Source organism: Scyliorhinus torazame, chromosome 1 (genome assembly GCF_047496885.1).
Source record: "Scyliorhinus torazame isolate Kashiwa2021f chromosome 1, sScyTor2.1, whole genome shotgun sequence".
In the NCBI taxonomy this organism is placed as follows: domain Eukaryota; kingdom Metazoa; phylum Chordata; class Chondrichthyes; order Carcharhiniformes; family Scyliorhinidae; genus Scyliorhinus; species Scyliorhinus torazame.
In genome coordinates, this window is record NC_092707.1 from 247,086,904 (window position 1) to 247,112,851 (window position 25,948).

At 49.8% G+C, this 25,948-nt stretch overlaps 1 protein-coding gene across 3 annotated transcripts in view; it reads left to right on the forward strand.

Annotated features, from left to right (window-relative positions):
- LOC140420246 (son of sevenless homolog 1-like) overlaps window positions 1-25,948 on the forward strand; it is a 450,340-nt gene that overhangs the window by 252,611 nt on the left and 171,781 nt on the right. For all 3 annotated transcript variants that reach the window (XM_072504285.1, XM_072504288.1, XM_072504295.1), the window contains exons 5-6: window positions 8,390-8,590; window positions 14,327-14,470. In XM_072504285.1, the coding sequence (XP_072360386.1) occupies window positions 8,390-8,590; window positions 14,327-14,470 (345 nt within the window). The remainder of the gene's footprint in view (window positions 1-8,389; window positions 8,591-14,326; window positions 14,471-25,948) is intronic.

The window sequence follows — 25,948 nt, forward strand, 5'->3', positions numbered from 1 at the left end:
GACATGGTGGGGTTTATAAAGCTAGAGCGGATTAAGTTCGTCCTAAGGGGGTCGGCTCAAGGGTTCACCAGGCGGTGGCAACCGTTCGTCGAATACCTCGCAGAAAGATAGACGGAATGGGAAAAAGAAGGCAGCAGCAGCAGCCCAGGATCGGGGGAGGGGGGGGAGAGGAGGAACCAGAAGGACTCTCAGGGTTGTTAATATATACTGTATAGTATGTATAGGTCGTTGCTACAGATAATTATATATTGGACTGTTAAATTATATTCTTGGAGAGTGTTACTTGTGACAAGGCAGTTGCCAATTAGGGCTAGTTTTCATTTTTGTTATTTATTATTTACTCATTTTTTGTTTATAAAATAGGTCATTGTTATTTGTGTTGTTATAATATTGTGTAAAGGATGCACAATGTACTGTGTTGGTTGACCAAAAATTTTCAATAAAATATTTAATAAAAAAAAAGAAAAGGAAAAAGAACTCACGTGGCAAGACATGAACATGGCAAGTCAATAAGATACAAAACTTTGTACAGTGGATTCTTCCCGTACATGTCAGTTTCCGGATCCTTCATGTGTTTTCTTGCTCAAATGCCCCCCAGAGAAACCCCCCTTCTCTCCCCCCCCCCACCTCTCAAACAATGTGATCTCCCCCCCCCCCCCCCCCCCCCCCCCCCGGTTGCTGTTGCTGCTGTCCGACCTTCATCTAACGCTCCGCAAGATGGTCTAGGAACGGTTGCCACCGCCTGTAGAACCCCTGCGCAGACCCTCTCAAGGCAAACTTTATCCTTTCCAACTTGATAAACCCTGCCATATCATTTTTCCAGGCCTCCACACTGAGGGGCTGTGCCTCTTTCCACATTAGCAAGATCCTTCGCCGGGCTAAAAGGCCAGAATGCCGGCCTCTTTCGCCTCCTGCACTCCCGGCTCGTCCACTACTCCAAATAGTGCTAGCCCCCAGCTTGGCTTGACCCGGGCTTTCACCACCTTGGATACTGTTCCCCGCCACTCCCCTCCAGAACCCCTCCAGTGCTGGACATGGTTCGCCGGACTTCCTGAGCACCTCCCACATCTGTCCTCCACCCCAAAGAACCTGCTCAGCCTCGCCCCCGTCATATGCGCTCTATGAACCACCTTAAATTGTATCAGGCTAAGCCTGGCACACGAGGAAGAGGAATTAACCCTACTTAGGGCATCAGCTCATAGCCCCTCCTCAATCTCCTCCCCCAACTCCTCCTCCCATTTACCCTTCAGCTCCTCGACCAAAGCCTCCCCCTCTTCTTTCATCTCCTGGTATATCACCGACACCTTGCCCTCCCCAACCCATACGCCCGAAATCACCCTATCTTGAATCCCCTGTGCCGGGAGAAGTGGAAATTCCCTCACCTGCCGCCTCGCAAACGCCCTCACTTGCATGTACCTGAAAGCGTTTCCCGGGGGTAGCCCAAACTTCTCCTCCAGCGCCCCTAAGCTCGCAAACGTCCCATCAATGAACAGGTCCCCCATTCTTCTAATCCCTACCCGATGCCAGCTCTGAAATCCCCCGTCCATCCTTCCTGGGACAAACCGATGGTTGTCTCTAATCGGGGACCACACCGAGGCTCCCGTCGCACCCCTGTGCCGTCTCCACTGCCCCCAGATCTTTAGCGTTGCCGCCACCACCGGGCTCGTGGTATACCTTGTAGGCGAGAGCGGCAGCGGTGCCGTCACCAGCGCCCCCAGGCTTGTTCCTTTGCAGGACGCCATCTCCAACCTCTTCCACGCCGCCCCCTCTCCCTCCATCGCCCACTTACGGATCATTGCCACGTTGGCTGCCCAATAGTAACCAGCCACATTCGGCAACGCCAACCCTCCTCTATCTCTGCTACACTCCAAGAACCCCCTCCTTAGCCTCGGGGTCTTGCTTGCCCACACAAATCCCGTAATGCTCCTGCTTGCCCTCTTAAAAAAGGCCTTAGTGATCACAATTGGGAGGCATTGGAATACAAAAAGAAATCTCGAGAGGACCACCATTTTAACCGACTGTACCCTACCCGCCAACGAGAGTGGCAACATGTCCCACCTTTTAAAATCCTCCTCCATCTGTTCCACCAACCGCGACAAATTAAGTTTGTGCAGTGCCCCCCAGCTCTTAGCTACCTGAATCCCCAAGTATCGAAAGCTCCTTTCCGCCCTCCTCAACGGTAGGTTGTCTATCCCTCTTCCCTGGTCCCCCGGATGGATCACAAAGAGCTCACTCTTTCCCACTTGAGCTTATAGCCCGAAAAGTCTCCAAACTCCCGTAAGATTTGCATTACCTCAACCATCCCCTCCACTGGATCCGTCACATACAGCAACAGGTCATCTGCGTACAGCGACACTATGTTCCTCTCCCCCTCGAACCACCCCCTTCCATTTCCCCGACTCCCTTAACGCCATGGCCAAAGGTTCAATTGCTAATGCGAACAGCAGAGGGGGCAGGGGGCACCCCTGCCTTGTCCCTCGATACAGCCGGAAATACTCCGACCTCCGCCGGTTCGTGACCACACTCGCCACCGGGGCTTTTCACAGGAGCTTAACCCAACTGATAAACCCTCCCCCGAACCCAAACCTCCTCAACACGTCCCAGAGATACTCCCACTCTACCCGATCGAAGGTCTTCTCCGCATCCATGGCTGTCACTATCTCCGCTTCTCCCTCCACCGATGGCATCGTTATCACATTTAGGAGCCTTTGCACATTAGTATTTAACTGCCTCCCCTTTACGAATCCCGTCTGGTCCTCATGAATCACCCACGGGACACAGTCCTCAGTCCTCATGGCCAACATTTTTGCCAGCAACTTAGCATCTACATTAAGGAGCGAGATCGGTCTATACGACCCACATTGGGTCCTTATCCCGCTTCAAGATCAAAGAGATCGTCGCCTCCGACATTGTCGGGGGCAGAGTCCCCCCCTCCCTTGATTCATTGAAGGTCCTTACCAGCAACGGGGCTAACAGGTCTACATATTTCCTGTAGAACTCCACCGGGAACCCATCCGGCTCCGGGGCCTTTGCTGCCTGCATGCTCCCCAGTCCTTTAACCAGCTCCTCCACCCCAATTGGAGTCCCCAAACCAGCCACCTCCTGCACCTCCACCCATGGGAACCTCAACTGATCCAAGAATCGCCGCATCCCCTCTTTTCCCCCTGGGGGCTGGGACCTATACAGTTCCTCATAAAAGGCCTTAAAAGCCTCATTCACTTTCCCTGCCCTCCGCACCGTAGTTCCCCTGCCATCTTGGACTCCACCTATTTCCCTAAGGCCAGCATCCGGCTCGCCTTCTCCCCATATTCATATATCGCCTCCTGTGCCTTCCTTCACTGTGCCTCTGCCTTCCCTGTGGTCAACCGGTCAAACTCCGTCTGGCGACATCATCTCTCCCTGAGTAGTCCCTCATCCGGAGCCTCTGCATAGCTCCTGTCCACCCTTAAAATCTCCCCCACTAACCTCTCCCTTTCCCTGCCCTCTCTCTTCACCCTGTGAGCCCTGATGGAGATAAACTCTCCCCTGACCACCGCCTTCAGTGCCTCCCATACTACTCCCACCTGCACCTCCCCGTTGTCGTTAGCCTCCAGATACCTTTCAATACACCCCGCACCCTCCCGCACACTTCCTCGTCTGCCAGCAGTCCCACATCCAACCTCCACAGCGGGCGTTGGTCCCTCTCCTCCCCCAACTTCAGCTCCACCCAGTGCGGGGCATGGTCTGAAATGGCTATGGCCGAATACTCCGTCCCTCCACTTTCGGGATCAATGCCCTGCCCAGAACAAAAAAATCTATCCGGGAGTCGGCCTTGTGTACATGGGAGAAAAAAGAAAATTCTCTGGCCAAAGGCCTGGCAAATCTCCACGGATCTACTCCCCCCATCTGATCCATAAACCTCCTAAGCACCTTGGCTGCAGCCGGCCTCTTCCCCATCCTAGATCTGGAACAATCTAATGCTGGGTCCAGCACCATGTTAAAATCCCCACCCATTATCAAACTCCCTACCTCGAGGTCCGGAATACGCCCCAACATCCGTTTCATGAATCCAGCATCGCCCCAGTTTGGGGCATATATATTCACCAGTACCACCTCCGTCCCCTGCAACCTACCACTCACCATCACGTATCGACCTCCCTTGTCTGCTACTATGTTCTTGGCCACAAACGACACCCCCTTTCCCACCAGCATTGCCACCCCTCTATTCTTCGCATCCAGCCCCGAATGGAACACCTGTCCCACCCATCCCTTCCTTAACCGGACCTGATTTGCCACCTTCAGATGTGTCTCCTGAAGCATGACCACGTCTGCCTTCAGTCCCTTTTGGTGCGCGAACACTCGGGCCCTCTTAACCGGCCCAGTTAGGCCTCTCACATTCCACGTGATCAGCCGGATTGGGGGGTTACCTACCCCCCCCCCCCCCCCCCCCCCCTGCCGACTAGCCATCTCCTATCTTAGGCCAGTCCCGTGCTCGCACCTCCCGCACCCTCCAGTCCCCCAGGCAGGGGATCCCCGCCCTGACCACCTCTTCCATTTTCAGTTCCCCCTCAGAAAGTGCAGCAGCAACCCTAGACCTCCCTCGATCCACATCTAGCTCTTTTGCTCCCCCCATATTACTTCAGTGAGTCAGCTGACTTCTGCTGACCCCGGCTTCCCCCGCCTTCCCGTTGATCTCCCCGTGTGGGAGTGTCGCCTCCTCCTTACCTTCCTCCATTCCCCCCCCCCTTTTAGCGCAGGAAAAAGCCCGCGCTTTCCTGAACCAGCCCCGCCCCCTATGGCGCAGCTCCTGTTGCGGCCATTATCCCAGTTCCCTCATCCCCGGGTCTCACCTCCCTCCAGCACCGACGCCCACATTCCCCATCATCATCATCTTGTCTACAGAAAAGAAAAAAGGAAAATTTAGGAATTTTAACCAGAACTCTACCCACATCCCCATCCATCATCCCACCCATGCAATATTCTTTACCCATATTTACAACCCCCGTACAACCACATCTCCTCAGTTCGAGTCCAGTTTCTCCATCTGAATAAAGGTCCAAGCCTCTTCTGGCGTTTCAAAATAATGGTGTCGGTCCTGATAAGTGACCCACAGTTGCGCAGGCTGCAGCATGCCGAACCTGACTCTATTTTTATGCAGCACCGCCTTGCCCCGGTTGAAGCCAGCTCTCCTCTTTGCCACCTCCGCGCTCCAATCCTGGTATACTCGGATCACCGCGTTCTCCCATCTACTGCTCCGCACTTTCTTGGTCCATCTCAGCACACTTTCTTTGTCCGCGAAGCGGTGGAACCTTGCCACTATCACCCTTGGCGGCTCATCAGCCTTGGGTGTCCTCGCCAAGACCCGGTGAGCTCCTTCCAGCTCCAGGGGGGTCGGAGAGGCCTCCACACCCATCAGCGAATGGAGCATCGTACTCGCGTACGCCCCGGCATCAGCTCCCTCCACTCCTTCGGGAAGACCCAGAATCCAGAGATTATTCCTTCTCGACCTGTTCTCCAGGACCTCAATTCTCTCGGCCCACCTCCTGTGCACTGCCTTGTTCGCCTCCATTTTTACCGCCAGGCCCAGGATCTCGTCCTCGTTCGTACTCACTTTCTCATTCACCTCACGGATCTCCACCGCCTGGGTCTTCTGGGTCTCCTTCAGCCCCTCGATCGCCAACAGCATTGGCGCCAGCACCTCCTTTTTCAGCTCCTCCACACATCGCTTGAGGAACTCCTGCTGGTCTGGCACCCACGCTGCTCGCTCTCTGCCCTCCGCCATCTTGCCTTTTTCCCCTCGTTTTGGTCTCTTTCCTCGTCGCTCCACCGCTGATCTCTACCATATATTGTGAGGGGGGACCTCACTGCACCTTCCCACACGGGATTAAATCAAAAACAGCTCCGTTGGGGCTCCTCTGGAGAGCCCAAAATCCGTAGTCACGGGAGCTGCCGAAACGCGCGGCTTAGCTCCGCATCGCCGCAACCGGAAGTCCTTGTTCACATTGTTAAACAACTTATTAGCAAGGCAACAGATTCACGCTCGGACATCAACCTAGTGCTGTTGTCCTACCGAGCAACCCCATTGAGCTCAGGACTGTCGCCAGCGCAGATGCTCTTCGGCAGGGACATCCGGACAACCCTCCCGGCGATTCAATTCCGAGACCCCGATAATGCTCTGGTACGCGACAAAATGTGGGTACAACGGTCCAACCAAAAACAATACTACGATCAACATGTGATCCCACTCAAGCCACTGAAAATGGGCGACATCGTCAGGATCAGGGACCCAGAAGGCAGATGGTCTGAGCCAGCCACGGTGATAAGGCAGGCAGCACCGCGGCCCTACATTGTCAAGTCGTCGGCGGGAGTACTCTTTCGCCGTAACCGCCGGGATCTGTTAATGCTTCGGCCTACAATGCCGGTGTTTCCCACACTGGACTTGACCGAGTCCATTGGTCCACAGGACGTTCCACGCCACACAACACCAGACAGTACTCTGGATGACATCAAACCGTCATCCCCACCACCACCACCGTTAAGACGCTCCAGCAGAATCCGTAAGGCACCCGACTGGCTAGATTTGTAACGACACTTCAACACACCCACAAGACAAATATGAACATTTCTCACGATGGACTCATAACACTGTTAATTGTTTCTGTATTATTTTATCATTTTCGCAGTGTGCAGCTTTGCTTATTCTCACCACTTGTTATGTACAGTTTTCTTGAGGCCAGTCTAGAAAACATATCAAGTCAAAAGGGGCAGATGTAGTGATCTGTACACCTGTACATACATCTGCACATACATCAGGGACTGCAGCGCAGATGTAACAGCCACAGCATCAGTAGAGGGAGCATCAGAGACGGGTATAAAGGGTCGAGCCCAAGGCAGGATCCGTCTCTTTTAGAAGCACAGAGCTAGTGAGCAGCAGCACACAGGCAGCACACAATAGCTTAGCATTGGCAGTTTACCTTAGTTTCACTGGTGATACCTCTTGACTGTTTTACATCTAGTTGAGCTCTGGAAGCAGAACAAACCTTTTGAATAAAGTGTGTTAACTGTAAGTCTACAGTCGTTATTCAGAATTAGAAAATAACATAAATACTTCCAGTGAAGACTCGGGTAAGAATGCTAACCACTGTAGACTCAACTGTTAAGACTTTGATTCCATCAATTCCTGTTGTGTGCCAGGCTAGGTACGATTTATCAACCTTGAATCAATTCTGGAGTTAAAACCAAGCTCAACCGTGGCCTAGTGGTTTTTCACCTCTGATTTCTCTAAGAGCCCATGTTGACTCCAAACTGGAAGAGAAGATAGAAAATTGATCCAAATGGGAAACCTGTGGTGCCAGTGTAGGATCTGAATCTGGTCTTCCATGAATCCAAGAGTGCAATGTTTGAATTGAAGATAGCTTCGCACTTGGAAAATTCATTTAAGTTATTCTGAGGTTTGGGCCATTTAGGTTATCCTGCTGCTCCTGAGTCAAGAACTGGGGCGAACTTCTCCCCCAACAGCGCGATGTCCGCCGACTGGCGCCAAAAACGGCGTCAATCAGACGGGCATCGCGCCGGCCCAAAGGTGCGGAATGCTCCGCATCTTTGGGGCCGAGCCCCAACATTGAGGGGCTAGGCCGGCGCCGGAGGGATTTCCGCCCCGCCAGCTGGCGGAAATGGCGTTTGTTGCCCCGCCAGCTGGCGGAAATGGCGTTTATTGTCCCGCCAGCTGGCGGAAATGGCATTTGTTGCCCCGCCAGCTGGCGCGGAAATGAGGCGCATGCGCAGTGGGGAGAGTCTCTTCCGCCTCCGCCATGGTGGAGGCCGTGGCGGAGGCGGAAGGGAAAGAGTGCCTCCACTGCACTGGCCCGCCCGCGGATCGGTGGGCCCCGATCGCGGGCCAGGCCACCGTGGGGGCACCCCCCGGGGTCAGATCGCCCCGCGCCCCCCCAGGACCCCGGAGCCCGCCCACGCCGCCTGGTCCCGCCGGTAAATACCAGCTTTGATTTACGCCGGCGGGACAGGCAATTTCTGGGCGGGACTTCGGCCCATCCGGGCCGGAGAATTGAGTGGGGGGTCCCGCCAACCGGCGCGGCCCAATTCCCGCCCCCGCCCAATCTCCGGTACCGGAGACTTCGGCGGGGGTGGGATTCACGTCGGCCAACGGCCATTCTCCGACCCCCCGCCGGGTCGGAGAATGATGCCCCTGATGTTTAGGAGTGGAACAATGTTTTTTAGTATGGAGATTACAGGAATGTCGTCATGCTCAATCTGCAAGTTCGTCTGATTGGAAATTTAGCTTTGTATTTATCTTCTTTGCTTGTCGAACAATGCAAATCACGCTCCCATCTGTGTTAACAATTTTCTCCAATTGCACAGTGCAGAAACTGAAAGTAAAAATTTTGTTTTCTAGGTACTAATGGATATGTTCCATCAAGATGAGGAAGATTTAGGTGTAATTGAAGAGGAACCCATTACCACTGGCGAACAAACTTACTATGATTTAGTGAAGATGTATATGTCTGAGATTCGGCAATATCTAAGAGAATTGAATCTCATCATCAAGGTCTTCAGGGAACCCTTTGTATCAGATGCTAAGCTGTTTTCTGCAAATGTATGTTGTAAATTTTATGAACACCTTTTTCAAATGTACACATCCTCATAAGTTTGATGCCCTCTTTAATAATATACACACTGCTTTTTCTTTCATTTTATTGTGCTTCCTGAACTACATCTATAGCTATAATGCTGTGTTGCCTGTTGCTAAGTTCTTTATGGCTGCCTGTAGCATGCACATATCCAAGTGTACAGGCTCCTCTACCCAGTGTATTCCAGCAATTGTGTGGCTTAGATCTGGAACTCATTTTGTCACTGTCTCTTTTCAGTTCTCCAAGTCTATTCTCCAATTTAGATAGTGCCTTAATTACTAGCTTTCAGTAATAAGCCATAACATTTTTTTTTTATACTGGCCTCCATGAAATATGTTTCGGTTTCCTAGGAAAGAATGAAACCTTTTCTAAAAAAAAATGTTTTTTCAATTAAGGGGCACTTTTGCATGGCCAATCAACCCACCCTGCACAGCTTTAGGTTGTGGGGGTGAGACCCACGCATACATGAGGAGAATGTGCAAACTTCACATGGACAGTGACCTGGGGCCAGGATTGAACCCGGGTCCTCGGTGCCGTGAGGCAGCAGTACTAACCACTGCGCCACGGTGTAGCCCAAACCTCTGTTTTAACATGTTTCTTCCAAGTGTTTTAATTTAAAATGTAGATTTATAGTCTTAAATTTTAGACTGTTAATTTTTTTTAAAGCAAAAGAAAAGTTACATTTATATTAAATTGCACTTTAGAATACACGTAATTGCATTTACCGTTTTATCACTAGATAGTAAAACATTTCCAAATGTGATTCTTAGCTCTGAAAATATTAATTTGTTTCCATATAGTTAAATCAGTTAATTACAATATCTAAATTTTTCATATTGTAATAGAAATATTGCAACTTAAAAGAGGTATACGGTTCAATAAATTATTTTGGTATGAGATTATGCCATCGTCAGAACAAGTAACAAAATTTCCTCATGGAGAAATTTAATTATTGTTCTGAGGTTTGCTGTCAGCATTTGTTTACCTTAAATTCTTCCATCATTCTTTGAAGAAAACAGAATGCAGCTAGTGCTCTAGCGCTTTCAGACTTGCCATAGTTGATCCTTATACAGCTAATTATGGGAAATGTCTCAAATTCTTAACAGGAAAGTCTTTGAGAAAGATTATTGTGAATACAAAGATGCAGGTAACTGCACTGGAGCCCCACATACTTATGAGGCATGCTATTTTGTCAAAACGTTGTCAATTCTAAGGCCTGCCTCCTATTAGAATGGGACTGTTGCAAAAATTAACAAACACCACAATAAAGTTGAAATATTCTCTGTAATCGTTCTTACTAAGTGACAACATTCATAGTTTAATTCTAATTACGTAATATAGAGGTCAAAAGAAGATAGCTGTGCTGTGTTGGTTAGCATGATCAATACTTGGCATTTACTTGGCAAGAATATTTCCTACCACAATCACCCAAGTCCATGTGTTATCCAGATCTGTTGTACATTGGCATGACCTCCATAATTATTGGAGGAGTCTGAATGGAGCTAAACATGGTGTGAAGGAAGGTCGTTACAGCAGTTGAAGTTGATTGGGTTGATAACGCTTTCTTGAGGCGCTTGTGTCATGATGCTATTGAGTTGTGTTGATTGGTCCTTGGCAAAAAAAATCTTCCTTTATGTCAGGATCTTGTGGAGGATCTTTTCGGCCCAAGTAATCTCAAATTTGCTTTTTCCCATATTAGAATAAAGTTGATTTGTATCCTTTTCATCTTCTGTGTAAATATTTTCCATTGTTCATCTGCAACTGTTTGCTGTTTTTCCTTCCACTTAATCTGGTCAATGTCCTCTTTTATTTCAGTATGTCCTCTTTTATTTCAGTAAATTATTTATTTCGCAGTTCAGTACTCATATTTTTGAATTTTTTTATTATCTGGTCTTAAACTTAACTGATTATATTGTGGGCGCTGATTCCCAAGTGAACTCCTACTTTTTATCAACTTAATCGCATTTCATTTTCAGATTGTTACCCTGAAAGCTCTAGTTTTGTGTAAACTCTTAACTCCTAACAATGTTGTGTATACTTCCGGTTGTGGCCATGGAGTGAGTGGTCACACAGAGGGCAGTTCCTGCCTGAAGGTACAGAAAAGAGCTCTTTTTAACTAATACTGGGTGGAAATTTGCTGAAAAGGCGTAGGTGAATGTTGGAGGAGTAGTTTCTCCGGGAGTGATATCTGCTGGCTATCAGACCCGACAGAAAACAGTGAGAGATTTGGCTGAAAAGTTGGATGAAGCCTGTGCAGCAGCAACCACTGTAAACATGCAGGCGGCGGAAGGGCTGATGTAAGCTGGAAGGTCCCAGATGGAGGAGCTGATGGCGTTATTCAAGAGAAATTCTGCCAGCAGAGGAAGGAAATGCTTGAGGATCACTCGGCCATCAAAGGAGCTGCGGCATCCCTGAAGAGTTCTCTGGAACGGGTGGCGCGGTGTTTGGAGATGCAGGGGTCACAGATTCGGGAGATCGAAGCAGTGATCTCGGACCATAGTGATGGCTCTGGAGGGGGAGGGGGGACTCCTAGGGGACCTGCGTAAAACATTGAGGGCAAAGGTGGAGGAGCAGGAGAATGCCTCGAGAAGGCAGAACCTGTGAATTGTGGGCCTGCCGGAAGGAGTGGAAGGTGTGAGTGCCACGTGATATGTCTCGAAGATGCTGGCGGGGCTGGTGGCAGGGGTGCTAGATAAGGCGCCTAAAGTGGACCGAGTGCATAGGTCCCTGAGGCAGAAGCCTGGAGCTGGGGAGCCGCCGCGGGTGGTGATCGTGAGAGAAAGAGAAAATTCTGCGATGGGCCAGGGAGAAGCATACCTGTGACTGGTGGGGAATAACGTCCGAATTTAGGAATTTCAGGACATTGGAGCCGAGTTGGCAAAACAGTGGGCAGGTTTCAACAAGGCCAAGGCGGTGCTGTACCGGCAGCAGATCAGGTTTGGGGTGGTCTACCTGACAAAATTCTGGGTGATGTTCGGAGGCCGGGGGTATTGAGCATGAACTGGGGGAGAACTGAGCGGACAATGCAGGGAAACTGCTGGATCCTTGTAATGGTTGGGAGCATGTTTGAAGTGGGGGTAGGGATTGGGGGATTTTCGTCTTTTTTTGAGTGGGTGCGGGTGTTTGCGCACCTCAGGAGCTTGAAAGCGGGGGTAGTCTCCCTACAGGAGACGCACCTCTGTGTAAAGGAAGGGTTCGCCAGTCTGGAGGAGCTAAGGGATAGGGTAGAGCTGCCGAGGGAGTGAGGTCAGGTATCTGCAGGTTAGGGACTTTGCGCAAAAGGTCTGGAGGGGGTTCCCTAGATTGTCAGGATACACCCTGCTGGAGTGACGGCTGTTGTGGAAGGGTAAGGAAGAATTGGGGATCTATACAAATGAGGGGTGCAGGAAGGCTGGTGAAGATCAAGGAGAAATGGGAAGTGGAGTTGGGAGGGGAGATTAATTGGGGAGTATGGAGTGCGGCACTGCGTTGGGTAAACGGGACCTTCTCTTGTGCAAGGATGAGCCTGATACAGGCTTTTTTTGAGTTTGTTGTTTATGTTGAGATTGTAAGGAGCTGTAGGGGTGAAGAGTTTATGTGGAGATTGATGTTCCCATCCCCCCCTCCTGTTTTATGGGACTGTTTGTGTTCAACATTTGTTTGTTTGCTTTTGGAGAAGATTGCCTGGAGATCAGGAGAAGCCATTGTTTGGGTGGGGGAGGGTAAGGTCAGAAGGAAGCCTTCCTCATTGAGCTAAGGCGTCGAGGGAAGGGGAGGTAAATGGGAGGTGCCTTTGGGCAAGGGCAGCCACGCCAGCAGGTGATGCTGGTGAACCAAAGTGAGGTGGTGGGGGAGAAGGCCAAGAGGGGTGGGAGGGGGAGGTTGTTGCGACATGGGAGGGTGAGGGATGGCATGGTCGGGGCGGAGGAGGGGGTCATCTAGGATGGCTAGGTATAGTGTGGAATTAAGGGGGAGGGAGTTACGAGGGGAAGATGACGGACGGTAGAGGGTATTGGTGGTGTAAGCCTCCAGTAAGGCTGGTAACGTGGAACGTCCGGGGACTGAATGGGCCGGTTAAAAGGTCGCGGGTGTTTGCGCTCCTCAGGAGCTTGAAAGCGGGGGTAGTCTCCCTGCAGGAGACGCACCTCTGTGTAAAGGAAGGGTTCGCCAGTCTGGAGGAGCTAAGGGATAGGGTAGAGCTGCCGAGGGAGTGAGGTCAGGTATCTGCAGGTTAGGGACTTTGCGCAAAAGGTCTGGAGGGGGTTCCCTAGATTGTCAGGATACACCCTGCTGGAGTGACGGCTGTTGTGGAAGGGTAAGGAAGAATTGGGGATCTATACAAATGAGGGGTGCAGGAAGGCTGGTGAAGATCAAGGAGAAATGGGAAGTGGAGTTGGGAGGGGAGATTAATTGGGGAGTATGGAGTGCGGCACTGCGTTGGGTAAACGGGACCTTCTCTTGTGCAAGGATGAGCCTGATACAGTTTAAGGTGGTGCACAGGGTGCATATGACTGGCGAGAATGAGTGGGTTCTTTCAGGGGGTAGCAGATGAGTGTGAGAGGTGTGGGCGGGGGTCAGCGAAACACGCGCACATTGTTTTGGGGTTGCGAAAAATTGGGAAGATTCTGGGCGGGAGTGTTTGCGGTCTTAGCCAGGATAGTGGAGGAGGAGGTGGACCCGAACCCTTTGGTGGCGATATTTGGGGTTTCAGAGAAGCCAGAGCTCATGGAGAGGAGGAAGGCTGATGTTGTGGGTGTCACCTCTCTGATTGCACAACAGCGAATTTTGCTGGAGTGGCGGTTGGCATTGCCGCCGGGGTTGCAGCTTGGTTGGGTGACCTGTGCGACTTCCTTTTTTAAAATAAATTTAGAGTACCCAATTAATTTTTTTTCCAATTAAGGGGCAATTTAGCGTGGCCAATCCACCTAGCCTGAACATCTTTGGGTTGTGGGGCAAAACCCACGCAAACACGAGGAGAATGTGCAAACTCCACACGGACAGTGACCCAGAGCCAGGATCGAACCGGGACCTTGGTGCCGTGAGGCAACAGGCCACCATGCTGCCCTGACTTGTACGACTTCCTGCAGTTAGAGAAGATAAAGTATGAGTTAAGGGGCTCAGCAGGGGTGTTTGAGAAAAGGTGGGGGATGTTTGTGACCGTGTTTGAGGGGCTGTTCATCGCAATGGGGTGGGGGGGGGGGGGGGGTGAAAAACAGGAAAAATCTGTACAGACTGTATAGTTGATTGTTGGGAAGTATGTTTCCAGGGGTGTTTATTTACTGTAACCAGTTTTGATACATGTTTGTAATAAAATACCTTTTTAAACAAAACAATGTTGCTGACAGCCTTATTTGATCCCCGCCAAAAAGTCTTGTGAGAATTTTAGAATTTCATGCACAGGAAATTGCCATTCCTTAAAATAATTGAAAAGGAGAGGAATAACTTGCATTAATATGTAGTTTGTATCTGGAGATTAGGCATTTGTATACATCAAAGGAGACACCATCCATAGCTTGGCCGTTATTTCTGAAACATCGCTCTTATTGATGAAAAGTCTTTCAATGCACAAGTTGTCCATTGCCTTGCACACTTGGATGCAGTTGATCTTTGACACTTAAACCTTTGGTAATAAACCCTTTAGTTGCCTATATTTCTGGTTTGTACATTCTTTTGTGGATGTTGAGGAGTTTTATTTTTAAAATTTTATCATTGTCTTCTCACAGGATGTAGAAATCATATTTAGTCGTATTGTGGATATCCATGAGTTGACTGTGAAGTTATTGGGCCTAATTGAAGATACTGTGGAAATGACAGACGAAGGTAGCCCTCATCCATTAGTTGGCAGCTGTTTTGAAGACTTAGCTGAGGTAAGTTGTTAGACGATAAAATAAACCCCTCACCTGACAACAGTTATTTTTTTGAATGAAATCTTTTTGTATAATTGCCCAAATTTCTGATGTTAATCAAAAAATACATGTTCCAAAATGTGAACTTTATAAGTAAAAATAAAATGTGATTTTTAACCTTGTCTCACAAAATGTAAAAAAAATATTTATTGTTTGCATTGTGGTTCTGTTGTAATACACATTGAATTTGGTATTTCTGCTATAGGAAAATGAGAAAATAAAACCAACATCTCAAGTGTGTCTAAAGCAAAAGTATGAGTAAAATTCATTCTTGAATAAAAGTAATTGATAATTGAATATGAGTGCCACTGTGAATTAAAAAAGCTTATAAAAGATAATTTTCCATTAAAGCATTTTATAAATTCATAAGATATAAGAGCAGAATTAGGCCATTTGGCCCATCGAATCTGCTCCGCCATTCGACCATGGCTGATCTCACCCTGGCCTTAACTTCACCGTCAGCCCATTCTCTATAGCCCTTCAGCCCATTACCAATTTAAAAATCTGTCTAACTCCTCCTATTTACTCACTGCCCCAGCATCCACCCCACTCTGGGTTAGCAAATTCCACAGATTCACAACCCTTTGGGAGAAATAGTTTCTCCTCAACTCTGTTTTAAATTTGCTATCTCTTATCCTAAGACTATGACCTCTCGTTCTGGAATGCCCCACAAGAGGAAGCATCTGCTCCACGTCTACTTTACCGTATATTCACAGTAACTTCATTTGAAGCCTACTTGTGACAGACAATAAGCGATTTTCATTCATTCATTCATTCATCTTTTATGTTAAGTATCAGGTGGTATTATGACGCTGTGGTAACATCCCTAATTAGCCAGAAGCACTCATCTGGTTCATTAATGTCCTTCAGGGAAGGGAATCTGCCATCCTTACCTGGTCTGGCCTAAATATGAATCCAGATCTGCAGCAATATGGTTGACTCTTATCAATGCCCTCTGAAGTGGCCTAGCAAGCCACTCCATTCAAGGGAAAATAGGGCTGGGCAATAAATGCTGGCCTTGCCAGCGACGTCCACATCTCATGAAAGAATAAAAAAAGGAACTTGTGCTGAGTATTTTGGAAAAGTTTTGCATAACTTCCTTTGAACGCTGTCTCTATAAAGCTAAGGATCCTAAATATCTTAACAGCCTTTGTAATTTGTCCTACCACCTTCATACACCCATGGTCTTTATTTTCATGCACTCTGAGAAAATTGTTCATTTAGTTTATATTGCCTTCATCAGTCTTCCCACCAAAATTTTTCATCTGCTTTAAATTTCATCTGGCTATTTTGTGCCTGGCTCTTTTACCAGTCTTTCCTCGGAAGACTATTACTATCCCCCTTATTGTTTAATATATTTACTGAGTTTTGTGTCATTTGAATTAATACCCAAGTCTTGGTCATTCGCATATATCAAAGATCCTCATATCGATCCCTGGGGAACACCGGTGTATGTTGCCCTTCAGTTTACAAAACATCATGTCACCACAATTCTACTTTAAATCCCTGAGTCATTTTTTTACAATGCAGCCATGGCACCTTCATCCAGTGGGTCTCAATTTCACTCAAGTCTATTACATGGTATTTTATCAAATACCTTACCCCCATTAATCTTCTCCATTACTTCATTCAATCAAGTTAGTCAAACATGATTTAACTTGAGCAAATGGGTGCTGACTTTCTTCTATGAACCCATATTTGTTATAATTGCCAATCAATTTTATTTCTGATTGTTGTCTCCAAAGGTTTCCCCAACACCGACAGTCAGCTGATTGACCTGTAGTTTGCGTGGTTTATTCTTCATATCATGTTCCCCAAAGTCAGGTCCCAGCTGTTTACTATACAGTAGAGTGACTCCTTGCTAATGGGCCACCTATGGCAGGCCTCTTTGTGTCTGGTGGGAACAGACTATTTTTGGTGCTTGCATATTGAATACCATAAACTAGAATAACCCTAATCCCCAGTCAAGACTATTTCTTTGTTGTATTCTTTGCTGTGATGAATTGTGCAATTATAGGTAATACTGGTGGTATTAACCTGTCTTCTCACGCCTGGACCATTAACTCTGGAGTCCCCAAGGAGTTATCCTTTGCTTTTTTTTAATCTACGTGCTGTCCATTGGCAGAATAATCTAAAAACACTGCTTTAATTTTCACATATATGCCGACAACACTGAGCTCTGCTTCTCTCGATCGCTCCACTGTCACTAAATTACCAGACAGGTTGCGCAACAAACAATGCTGGATGAGCAAAGATTTTCTCTGAATTAATTATTGGGAAGACCAAAGTCATTGTGTGCTCATTCCATCGCTCCCAACTTTATTCCTCTCCAAGGCAACCTGTCTGCTGTGTTATATTTGACCTGATTTGAGCTTCCAATCACACATCAGCAGAATCACGAAGAACACCTATTTCTACTCCGTAACATCACCTGACCCTGCTCCATGCTGAAACCCTCATTCATGTCTTGTAAACTCTCAATGCACTCATGGCCAGCCTCTCACGTTTCCACCCATTGTTATGAACAGGTGAACATAGAACACAGAAAATACAGCACAGAACAGGCCCTTCGGCCCACGATGTTGTGCCGAACCTTTGTCCTAGATTAATCATAGATTATCATTGAATTTACAGTGCAGAAGGAGGCCATTCGGCCCTTTGAGTCTGCACCAGCTCTTGGAAAGAGCACCCTACCCAAACTCAACACCTCCACCCAGCACCAAGGGCAATTTGGACATTAAGGGCAATTTATCATTGGCCAATTCACCTAACCCGCACATCTTTGGACTGTGGGAGGAAACCGGAGCACCCGGAGGAAACCCATTCAGACACGGGGAGGACGTGCAGACTCCGCAGAGACAATGACCCAAGCCGGAATCGAACCTGGGACCATGGAGCTGTGAAGCAATTGTGCTATCCACAATGCTACCGTGCTGCGTTTAGTAAAATCCATATCTCGGTTGACCGCAACAGGTATTTTAAAAGATTTGCTTCCCAATTGAGTCGAGTGTTTAACTATTTAAATGCTCTGATAGGTTTTCCTGTAAGTTTTGTAATTAATACCCAATATGCAAAAATAATAAAAACAATGCGTTCTCACACATGCAATCAAGAGATTCGCACATACAATTTAAAATGTGGACGGATGATCTCTGTCTCCTTTTCTGGGATCAGCAGCTGCTTGGTTTATATTTATGATGCTGCCTGCGGTGTTTGACTAGTCAGAATAAAAGCAGAATGGCTGGAGAGGGAAAGCAACCACGATTCGTCATCCTGCTGTTTACCTCACATGGTCTTTCTGAACACTGACCTGGAACAGCAGTGTCTTAAAACATATAGAAATTACCGGATAAACTCAGCAGGTCTGGCAGCATCTGTGGAAAGAAATAGTGTTAACTGTAGGAGGAGCATTTCGATCCAAAACATTACTGCGTTTATCCAGAATTTTCTGATTTTATTTCAGAATTCCAGCATCTGTAGTATTTTGCTTTCATTTAGTGTCGTAAAACATAGGTTAGCTTGCTTATCACATGACCTCCATTCACAGACTGACCTGTTTCCAAATATGCTCACAGCAAGTTGGGGAACCCTCATTCCAGACCCATGGTTTGAAGTGATTAGATTACGCAGCTAGGAATTGTCCACTCCTCAGCTGATGTCCATTGTCCAAAGTAATTGAGTCTAATGGCTTGTTCCACACCTCCCTGAATACAAATTGGACGCGATCTAACCAAATTTGTTCTACGTGTGGTGGCGAGCAGGAAATGCCAGGTGTTTCCCGACAGCCAACCCGGCGAGACCATCAACAGTATCTAATGTTAATTCATGAGGCCCCATGGACTTCACCCCACAAGTGACAATCCCGCCAGCTGTTTCGCCAGGACCTTGCCCGGCAGCTCCCCGTTAATGAGGGAGAGCAGCACTTGAACTGATCCCGCAGAGCAAACCCCATGCAGCCATGCAACCTCAAGACCAGCTCAAGATTCGTAGATTCCGACCTGGCTAGACTGTTGGATATGGTGGAGTCCAGATGGGATATCCTGATCCCCCGAGGGGCTTGGTTGGTCAGTCACACCTGGGAGGAAGTGACCACAGCTGTCAGCGTGGGGGTATGACCAGGAGGACCGCCACCCAGTGCCACAAGAAGCTAAACAACCTCCACCAGGCCGCAAGGATGAGTTGGCCCCGGTCCTGCCTGTCACCCCCCCATGGCCATGTGTTGTGCCCCACCCCCCCCGGAGATGCACGAAGCGTGCAGCTCATGTTGCCCTCTGTGTCCCCGCAGGAGAAGTTGGCCCACAACAGACGAGAGAGGGCCCAGATAGGCGGTGAGGTGCGAAAATCGAAGTCCTCACTCCCCACAATGAGGAACGGGCCCTGGAGGTGCCAGGGGTGGCTACATACAGATTGGTCATCGATATTGGTCTGTACCACAGAGGTGAATATCCACCGGCCCCCACCCAGATGCCCTGTCACGTGTGTTATTCATGCTAGTATGCTGATTATTCCCTCCCACTGACCACATGTCCATTCTCCCACAGGATCTCCAGGCGGTGGTGCTGGGCCATCCGGGGTGGTGTCCAACAGCCGCCAGGGCTGTCGGAGCAAGATGACGTAGGTGCATCTGAAGCTTGATCCAGCTGCCCCTATGTCCCGAGGAGACCTCCAGGGCCCTATCGGCACTGACTGGGAGGAGTGAGTGCTGGAAGCCAACCCGTAGCCTCCCTACGGGGTGACGACGGCGACCACTTGCTCCCCCAAGTTCCCCCCACGACCTGACAACCAGCGTGTCTCAGAATTGGCATCCGGAACATGGTGGCGTGGCAGGACCTGTGCCGCCAACAAGTGGGCCGGGACCCTCTGGCCCCAGGGCTCCAGAGGAACGCCCGCCAGGGGCATCAAAATCCACAGAATGCGGTAAGGAGCAGGCTGTCTCCACCGCTAATGTGCATCCTGGGGATACACCTAGACGTAGCGTTAGTGCGTGGAGGACAAAGCAGACAGATGATCACTGAGAGGGCACTGGGGTGTAGAAGGGGGTGGAAAAGGGGATACGGCAGTTAGGGTCACAATTGTACAGCAATAAAGCACGTTGCACCTGAGACATGCAAAGCCTCTGGTACATTATTTTGACCTCCAGCCCCCTGCCACCAGCCCTCCCAGTCATGATGGTCCTGAGTTTGCGCCCCCCAATCCAGGCATATCATGTACAGGTGATGGGCATGAACATGTACTTAGCAGAGAGACAGGAGTCAGACTATGGCACAGAGTGAGGAGCACCAGTACTCTGTTCACAGCGGCTTACCATCACCCTCCTGCCTTCGACATGGACCCGGTGACACAATCCCACCACCCTGGAGATCTTCATGTGGTAGTCGCACACAAGTTGGACGTTCACGGAGTGGAACCCCTTCCTGTTGATGAAGGATGGTCCCTGATGCACCGGGAGAGTGAAACAGGGCGATTGCCGATGGGAGAGAGGAAAGAAATGATTCGGGGTAGTGAGATGGTGGACTTAACCACGTCCTAGGGGATGCGGGTGAGGATGAGGGCCCCACTGGCTCTCCGGGTATACTGGACCCTCGCTGCTACTGCCTCCGGCTGGTCCTGTGAGTCCTCCCCTGCTCGTCTCTAGCCTTTCCTGGTCCTGCGCTTCCCCATCCTCCTCCTCCTCTGAGATGGCTGCATGTTCCTCCTCTACCTCCAGCATGTCGCCCCGTTGCTGTGCCAGATTGTGGAGGGCACAGCAAACTGCCACAAAGCGGGCGACCCTCCAGGGAGTGTACTGCAGTGAACCACCAGAATGGGTGAGGCATCGGAAGCACATTTTCAGCAGTCTGATGCACCGCTCAATGACAGCCCGGGTGGCCACATGGGCCTCGTTATGTTGGGTCTCCTCCTCGGTCTCCAAACTTCACACTGGCGTGATTAGCCAGGTCCTCAGCGGGTACCCCTTATCCACCAAGAGACAACCGGTCACCCTCGAATAGGCCGATGATCTTCGACTACCCCAGAATGTAGCTTTCATGCACACACCCGTGCAAGCGTGCACACACGTGCATGATCTTTATGTGGTGGTCGCACACAAGTTGGACCTTCAGGGAGTGGAACCCCTTCCTGTTGATGAAGGGCGTTCCCTAATGCCCATGTACATGCAAGGCGACATGCGTGCCATCTATTCCCCTGGACCTGCGACATCACGGCAATAGTGGAAAATCCTGCTGCCCGGGTTTCCTGCGTGAAAACTGCGTGTTCCTCTCCCCCTCTAAGCACCCCCCTCCACTTCTGAGAATCCCTCAGCGCTATGGCCAGTGGTTCAATTGCCAACGCAAACAGTAACGGGGACAGGGGACACCCTTGTCTTGTACCCCTGTGTATCCGAAAATACCCCGATCTTTGACGGTTTGTGACTACGCTTGCCATCGGGGCCCCATATAAGAGCCTGACCCATCTAATAAACCCCTCACCGAACCCAAACCTCTTCAGCACCTCCCACAGATAGTCCCACTCCACCCTATCTAATGCCTTCTCTGCATCCATCGCCGCCACTATCTCTGCCTCCCCCTCCGGTGGGGGCGTCATCATCACCCCCAGCAACCTTCGTACATTAACATTCAGTTGTCTCCCCTTTACAAACCCTGTCTGATCGTCATGCACCACCCCTGGGACGCAATCCTCTATCCTTGTCGCCATCACTTTGGCCAGCAGTTTGGCATCTACATTTAGGAGTGAGATAGGCCTGTATGACCCGCATTGCAGCGGGTCTTTATCTTGTTTCAGGATTAGCGATATCGTCGCCTCCGACATTGTCGGGGGTAGCATCCCCCTTTCCTTAGCCTCATTAAAGGTTCTCGCCAAAAGCAGGGCCAACAGATCCATATACTTCCTGTAGAATTCCACCGGAAACCCGTCTGGTCCCGGGGCCTTCCCTGCCTGCATGTTCCCCAGTCCTTTAATCACCTCATCCACCTCGATTGGCGCCCCCAGACCTGCCACTTCCTGCCCCTTCACCTTCGGGAACCTTAGCTGGTCCAGAAAGTGTAGCATTCCTTCTTTTCCCCCCGAGGGTTGGGACTTATATAGCCTCTCATAAAAGGTCTTGAACACCTCGTTCACTTTCCCTGCTCTCTGCTCCATATTTCTCGTTTCGTCCCTCACTCCCCCGATCTCTCTCGCCGCCATCCTCTTCCGAAGTTGGTGGGCCAACTGCCTTTTCCCCATACTCATATTGCATCCCCTGTGCCTTCCTCCACTGTGCCTCTGCCTTTCCCGTGGTCAGCAGGTCAAACTCCGTCTGTAGTCTTCGTCTTTCTCTGTATAGCCCTTCGTCTGGGGCCTTCGCATATTTTTTATCCACCCTCAAAATTTCCCCCACTAATCTCTCTCTTTCTTTGCCCTCTTGTTTCCCCTTGTGGGCTCTGATGGAGATCAGCTCTCCTCTAACCACCGCCTTCAGCGCTTCCCATACTACTCCCACCTGAACCTCCCCATCGTCGTTGACCTCCAGGTATCGTTCAATACATCCCCTCACCCTTCCGCAGACCCCCTCGTCCGCCAGTAGTCCCATATCTAGTACCCCCCCCCCCCCCCCCCCCCCCCGCCATTATCAAATTTCCCACCTCCAGGTCCGGGATACGTCCCAGCATTCGCTTCGTGAATCCCGTGTCATCCCAGTTCGGGGCATATACATTCACCAGCACAACCGCCTCTCCCTGCAGTCTGCCACTCGCCATCACATATCTGCCCCCACTGTCCACCGCTATATTCTTAGCCTCGAATGATACACGTTTCCCCACCAATATTGCCACCCCTCTGTTTTTCGCGTCCAACCCTGAGTGGAATACCTGTCCCACCCATCCTTTCTTAGTCTAACCTGATCCGCCACCTTCAGGTGTGTCTCCTGGAGCATGACTACATCCGCCTTCAGTCTCTTTAAGTGCGCAAACACCCGTGCCCTCTTAATCGGCCCATTTAAGCCTCTCACATTCCACGTGATCAGCCGGATTGAGGGGCCATTCACCCCCCCCTCGTCGACTAGCCATCCCCTTTTTTTGGCCATCTCCTCGTCCAGGTCCCGCGCACCTGTCTGTCCCCCAGGCAGCGCCTTCCCGCCCCAACCACCTCATCTCTTACCAGCTCCCCCTTGCACTCAGCAGCAGCAACCCAGTTAATTCCCTTCCCCCCCCCCCCCCGCTAGATCCCCCTCTAGCTTGATTACTCCCCCCATATTGCTTCCGGAAGTCAGCTAACTCTGGCTGACCTCGGCTTCCCCCGTTCACTCTTTGACCTCCCTACGTGTGGGGCTCCCTTCCTTCCTGCGCCCGTTTTCCCGCTATAATTTCCATAGCGCGGGAAAATACCCGCGCTTTCCTCTCAGCCCCGCCCCCTGTGGCGCAGTTCCCTCATTCCCCTTCCCTGTCCCTTTTCCCACCGGCGCCCACATTTCTTCGTGTGTCCCCCCCATCGGGGGGAGAAAAATTCCCCGTCCAACATTGCTGTACAATAGCCCTCCCCTTTCCCCACTTTACATTTCTGTACCCCCACCTCACTGCTTCTCTCCAAACATCAAACTCTCAAATCTAGTCCAATTTCTCTTCTTGGATGAATGTCCATGCCTCATCCGCCGTCTCGAAGTAGTGGTGCTTGCCCTGGTGCGTGACCCACAATCGCGCCGGCTGCAGCATCCCAAATTTTATTTTCTTCCTATGGAGCACCGCCTTGGCCCGGTTAAAGCTCGCCCTCCTCGCCACCTCCGCACTCCAGTCCTGATACACACGTATCACCGCATTCTCCCATTTGCTACTCCGTGCCTTCTTGGCCCAGCTCAGGACCATCTCTCTGTCCCTGTAGCGATGGAACTTCACCACTATTGCTCTTGGTGTTTCACCTGCCTTTGGTCTTCTCACGAGGACCCGGTATGCTCCCTCCACTTCCAGGGGGCCCGTTGGGGCCTCAGCTCCCATTAGTGTGTGGAGCATCGTGCTCACATAAGCCCCAACATCAGCTCCCTCTGCTCCTTCGGGGAGACCTAGAATCTGTAGGTTTTTCCTCCTTGAGCTGTTTTCCAGGGCTTCCAGCCTTTCTATGCACCTCTTGTGTAGTGCCTCGTGTGTCTCCGTTTTTACCACCAGGCCCTGTATCTCATCTTCATTTTCGGCTGCCTTTGCCTTCACTCCACGGAGCTCCATCGCCTGGACCTTTTGTGTTTCCTTCAGTCCCTCGATTGCCAGTAGCATCGGCGCCAGCACCTCTTTCTTGAGCTTCTCCACACATCGTCGGAGAAACTCCTGCTGGTCCGGGCCCCATATCATCTGGGCTCCATCCGCCGCCATCTTGCTTCTCCCTTCTCTTCTCTGCCGCTGCTCCAAAGGATCCTTCGCAATCTGGCCACTACCACCGCTCCTTTCCATACACACCCGGGGGGACTCCTTCCTTCGTCACCCCACAATGGGTTAGGTCGAAACAATTTCCGTTGGGGCTCCCGATAAGAGCCCAAAAGTCCGTTGGAACGGGAGCTGCCGAAACGTGCGGCTTAGCAGTGCATCACCGCAACCGGAAGTGCCAAAATTACTTCTTGAGATCCCTTTTTTAGACCTTAGAAATTGAAAGCCCACCGTAGCCAATTGTTCGAAAAAATAGCCAATTTATTATCACATGTCAGTAATGAAATAAGAATTCACCCATTGACTTTTAGGTAATTACAGACATTGTCTCAGCTTTCTCAAACTATATATCTTGCCTTTCAGGCAGGGTGGATCTTGACCAATAATTGGTCAACACAGCTGTCTGTCTTTTGGAGATAGGTCCCTCCGACAAGGGCCTTTTCAGTCTTCCTAGTCAAGCTTAACATTCATGTTATCTCTTTATTCTGTGGCCTGAGAAGTACATAATATTCTTATTCCCACAGCATTTTAAGAGTCTGTATTAATGATCAAGCGATAATAATATGCTTATAATTATGGAAGTTATAAACATTTGTGTTCCAAATTACATTTCCAGCTTTTCTAACACACCTATCGATTAATTAATTATTCTAGAATTGTCTCAAAATTAAGGCTGTCTACTTAACTAATCCGACTGGTTTCTAATAATACTGGTTTAGTTTTTATTAAAATGGTTACATCAATGTTAGCAGAAAATGCTCAAGAACACAGTAATTCAAGCTACAAAATGATAGTCACACGAAAACTACTGATTTTTAAGCTACCTACGACAGTGGTGGGCATTTGCTCCAGTGCAGTGTAAAATTGAACCTGTAACTCATCCCGTTGTCCCACGTTCTTCAATGCTGCAATGTTCAGTTTTCTCCAGGCAGCTTTTTGGGTCCTTCGTGGTCTTGGCACCAGGCTAATGTTCAACACCGAACCCCTAAGCCGGTGGTCCATCCAATAGTATTCAGAACCCTTCATGGCACTGTTGATAAGCAGGTCCCTCAGATCTCTGCCTCGGAAAAATGATGTAGCCCAGGGTGTCCTCCGACGGTAGGTGTCTCCACGTGGTCTTGAGCTGTTTTTTCTGGCAGACGACTTGTGTTCGTCACGATCAGGCCATGTTGGGCACACGTGGTCAAGAATAGGATGCTGTTGGTTTTGGCCTTCCCCATGCCATTTTTTGCTGATAGTTCCACTCCAGATTTTGTGGTGACGTCCAATAAAGTGATCTCGGAGGAATGACCTTATCGTCGCTGGGATGGAAGCAAGGACACCATTGAGATCCATGATGTGGAGATGCCGGTGTTGGACTGGTGTGAGCACAGTACGAAGTCTTACAACACCAGGTTAAAGTCCAACAGGTTTGTTTCGATGTCACTAGCTTTCGGAGCGCTGCTCCTTCCTCAGGTGAATGAAGAGGCAGGGCAGCACGGTAGCACAAGTGATTAGCACTGTGGCTTCACAGCGCCAGGGTCCCAGGTTCGATTCCCTGCTGGGTCACTGTCTGTGCGGAGTTTGCACATTCTCCCCGTGTCCGCGTGGGTTTCCTCCGGGTGCTCCGGTTTCCTCCCACAGTCCAAAGACGTGCAGGTTAGGTGGATTGGCCATGCTAAATTACCCGTAGTGTCCATAAGGGTTGGGAGGGGTTATTGGGTTGCGGGGATAAGGTGGAAGTGAGGGATTAATGTGGGTCGGTGCAGACTCGATGGGCCGAATGGCCTCCTTCTGCACTGTATGTTCTATGTAATCTATGTAAGAGGTCTGTTCCAGAAACAGATATATAGACAAATTCAAAGATGCCAAACAATGCTTGGAATGCGAGCATCAGCAGTCAAGGGCATTCAGCCTCTGATCTCCGGGTAAGCGTTCTCCAAGGCGGCCTTCAGGACCCGCGACAACGCAGAATCGCCGAGCAGAAACTTATAGCCAAGTTCCGCACACATGAGTGCGGCCTCAACCGGGACCTGGGATTCATGTCGCATTACATTCATCCCCCACCATCTGGCCT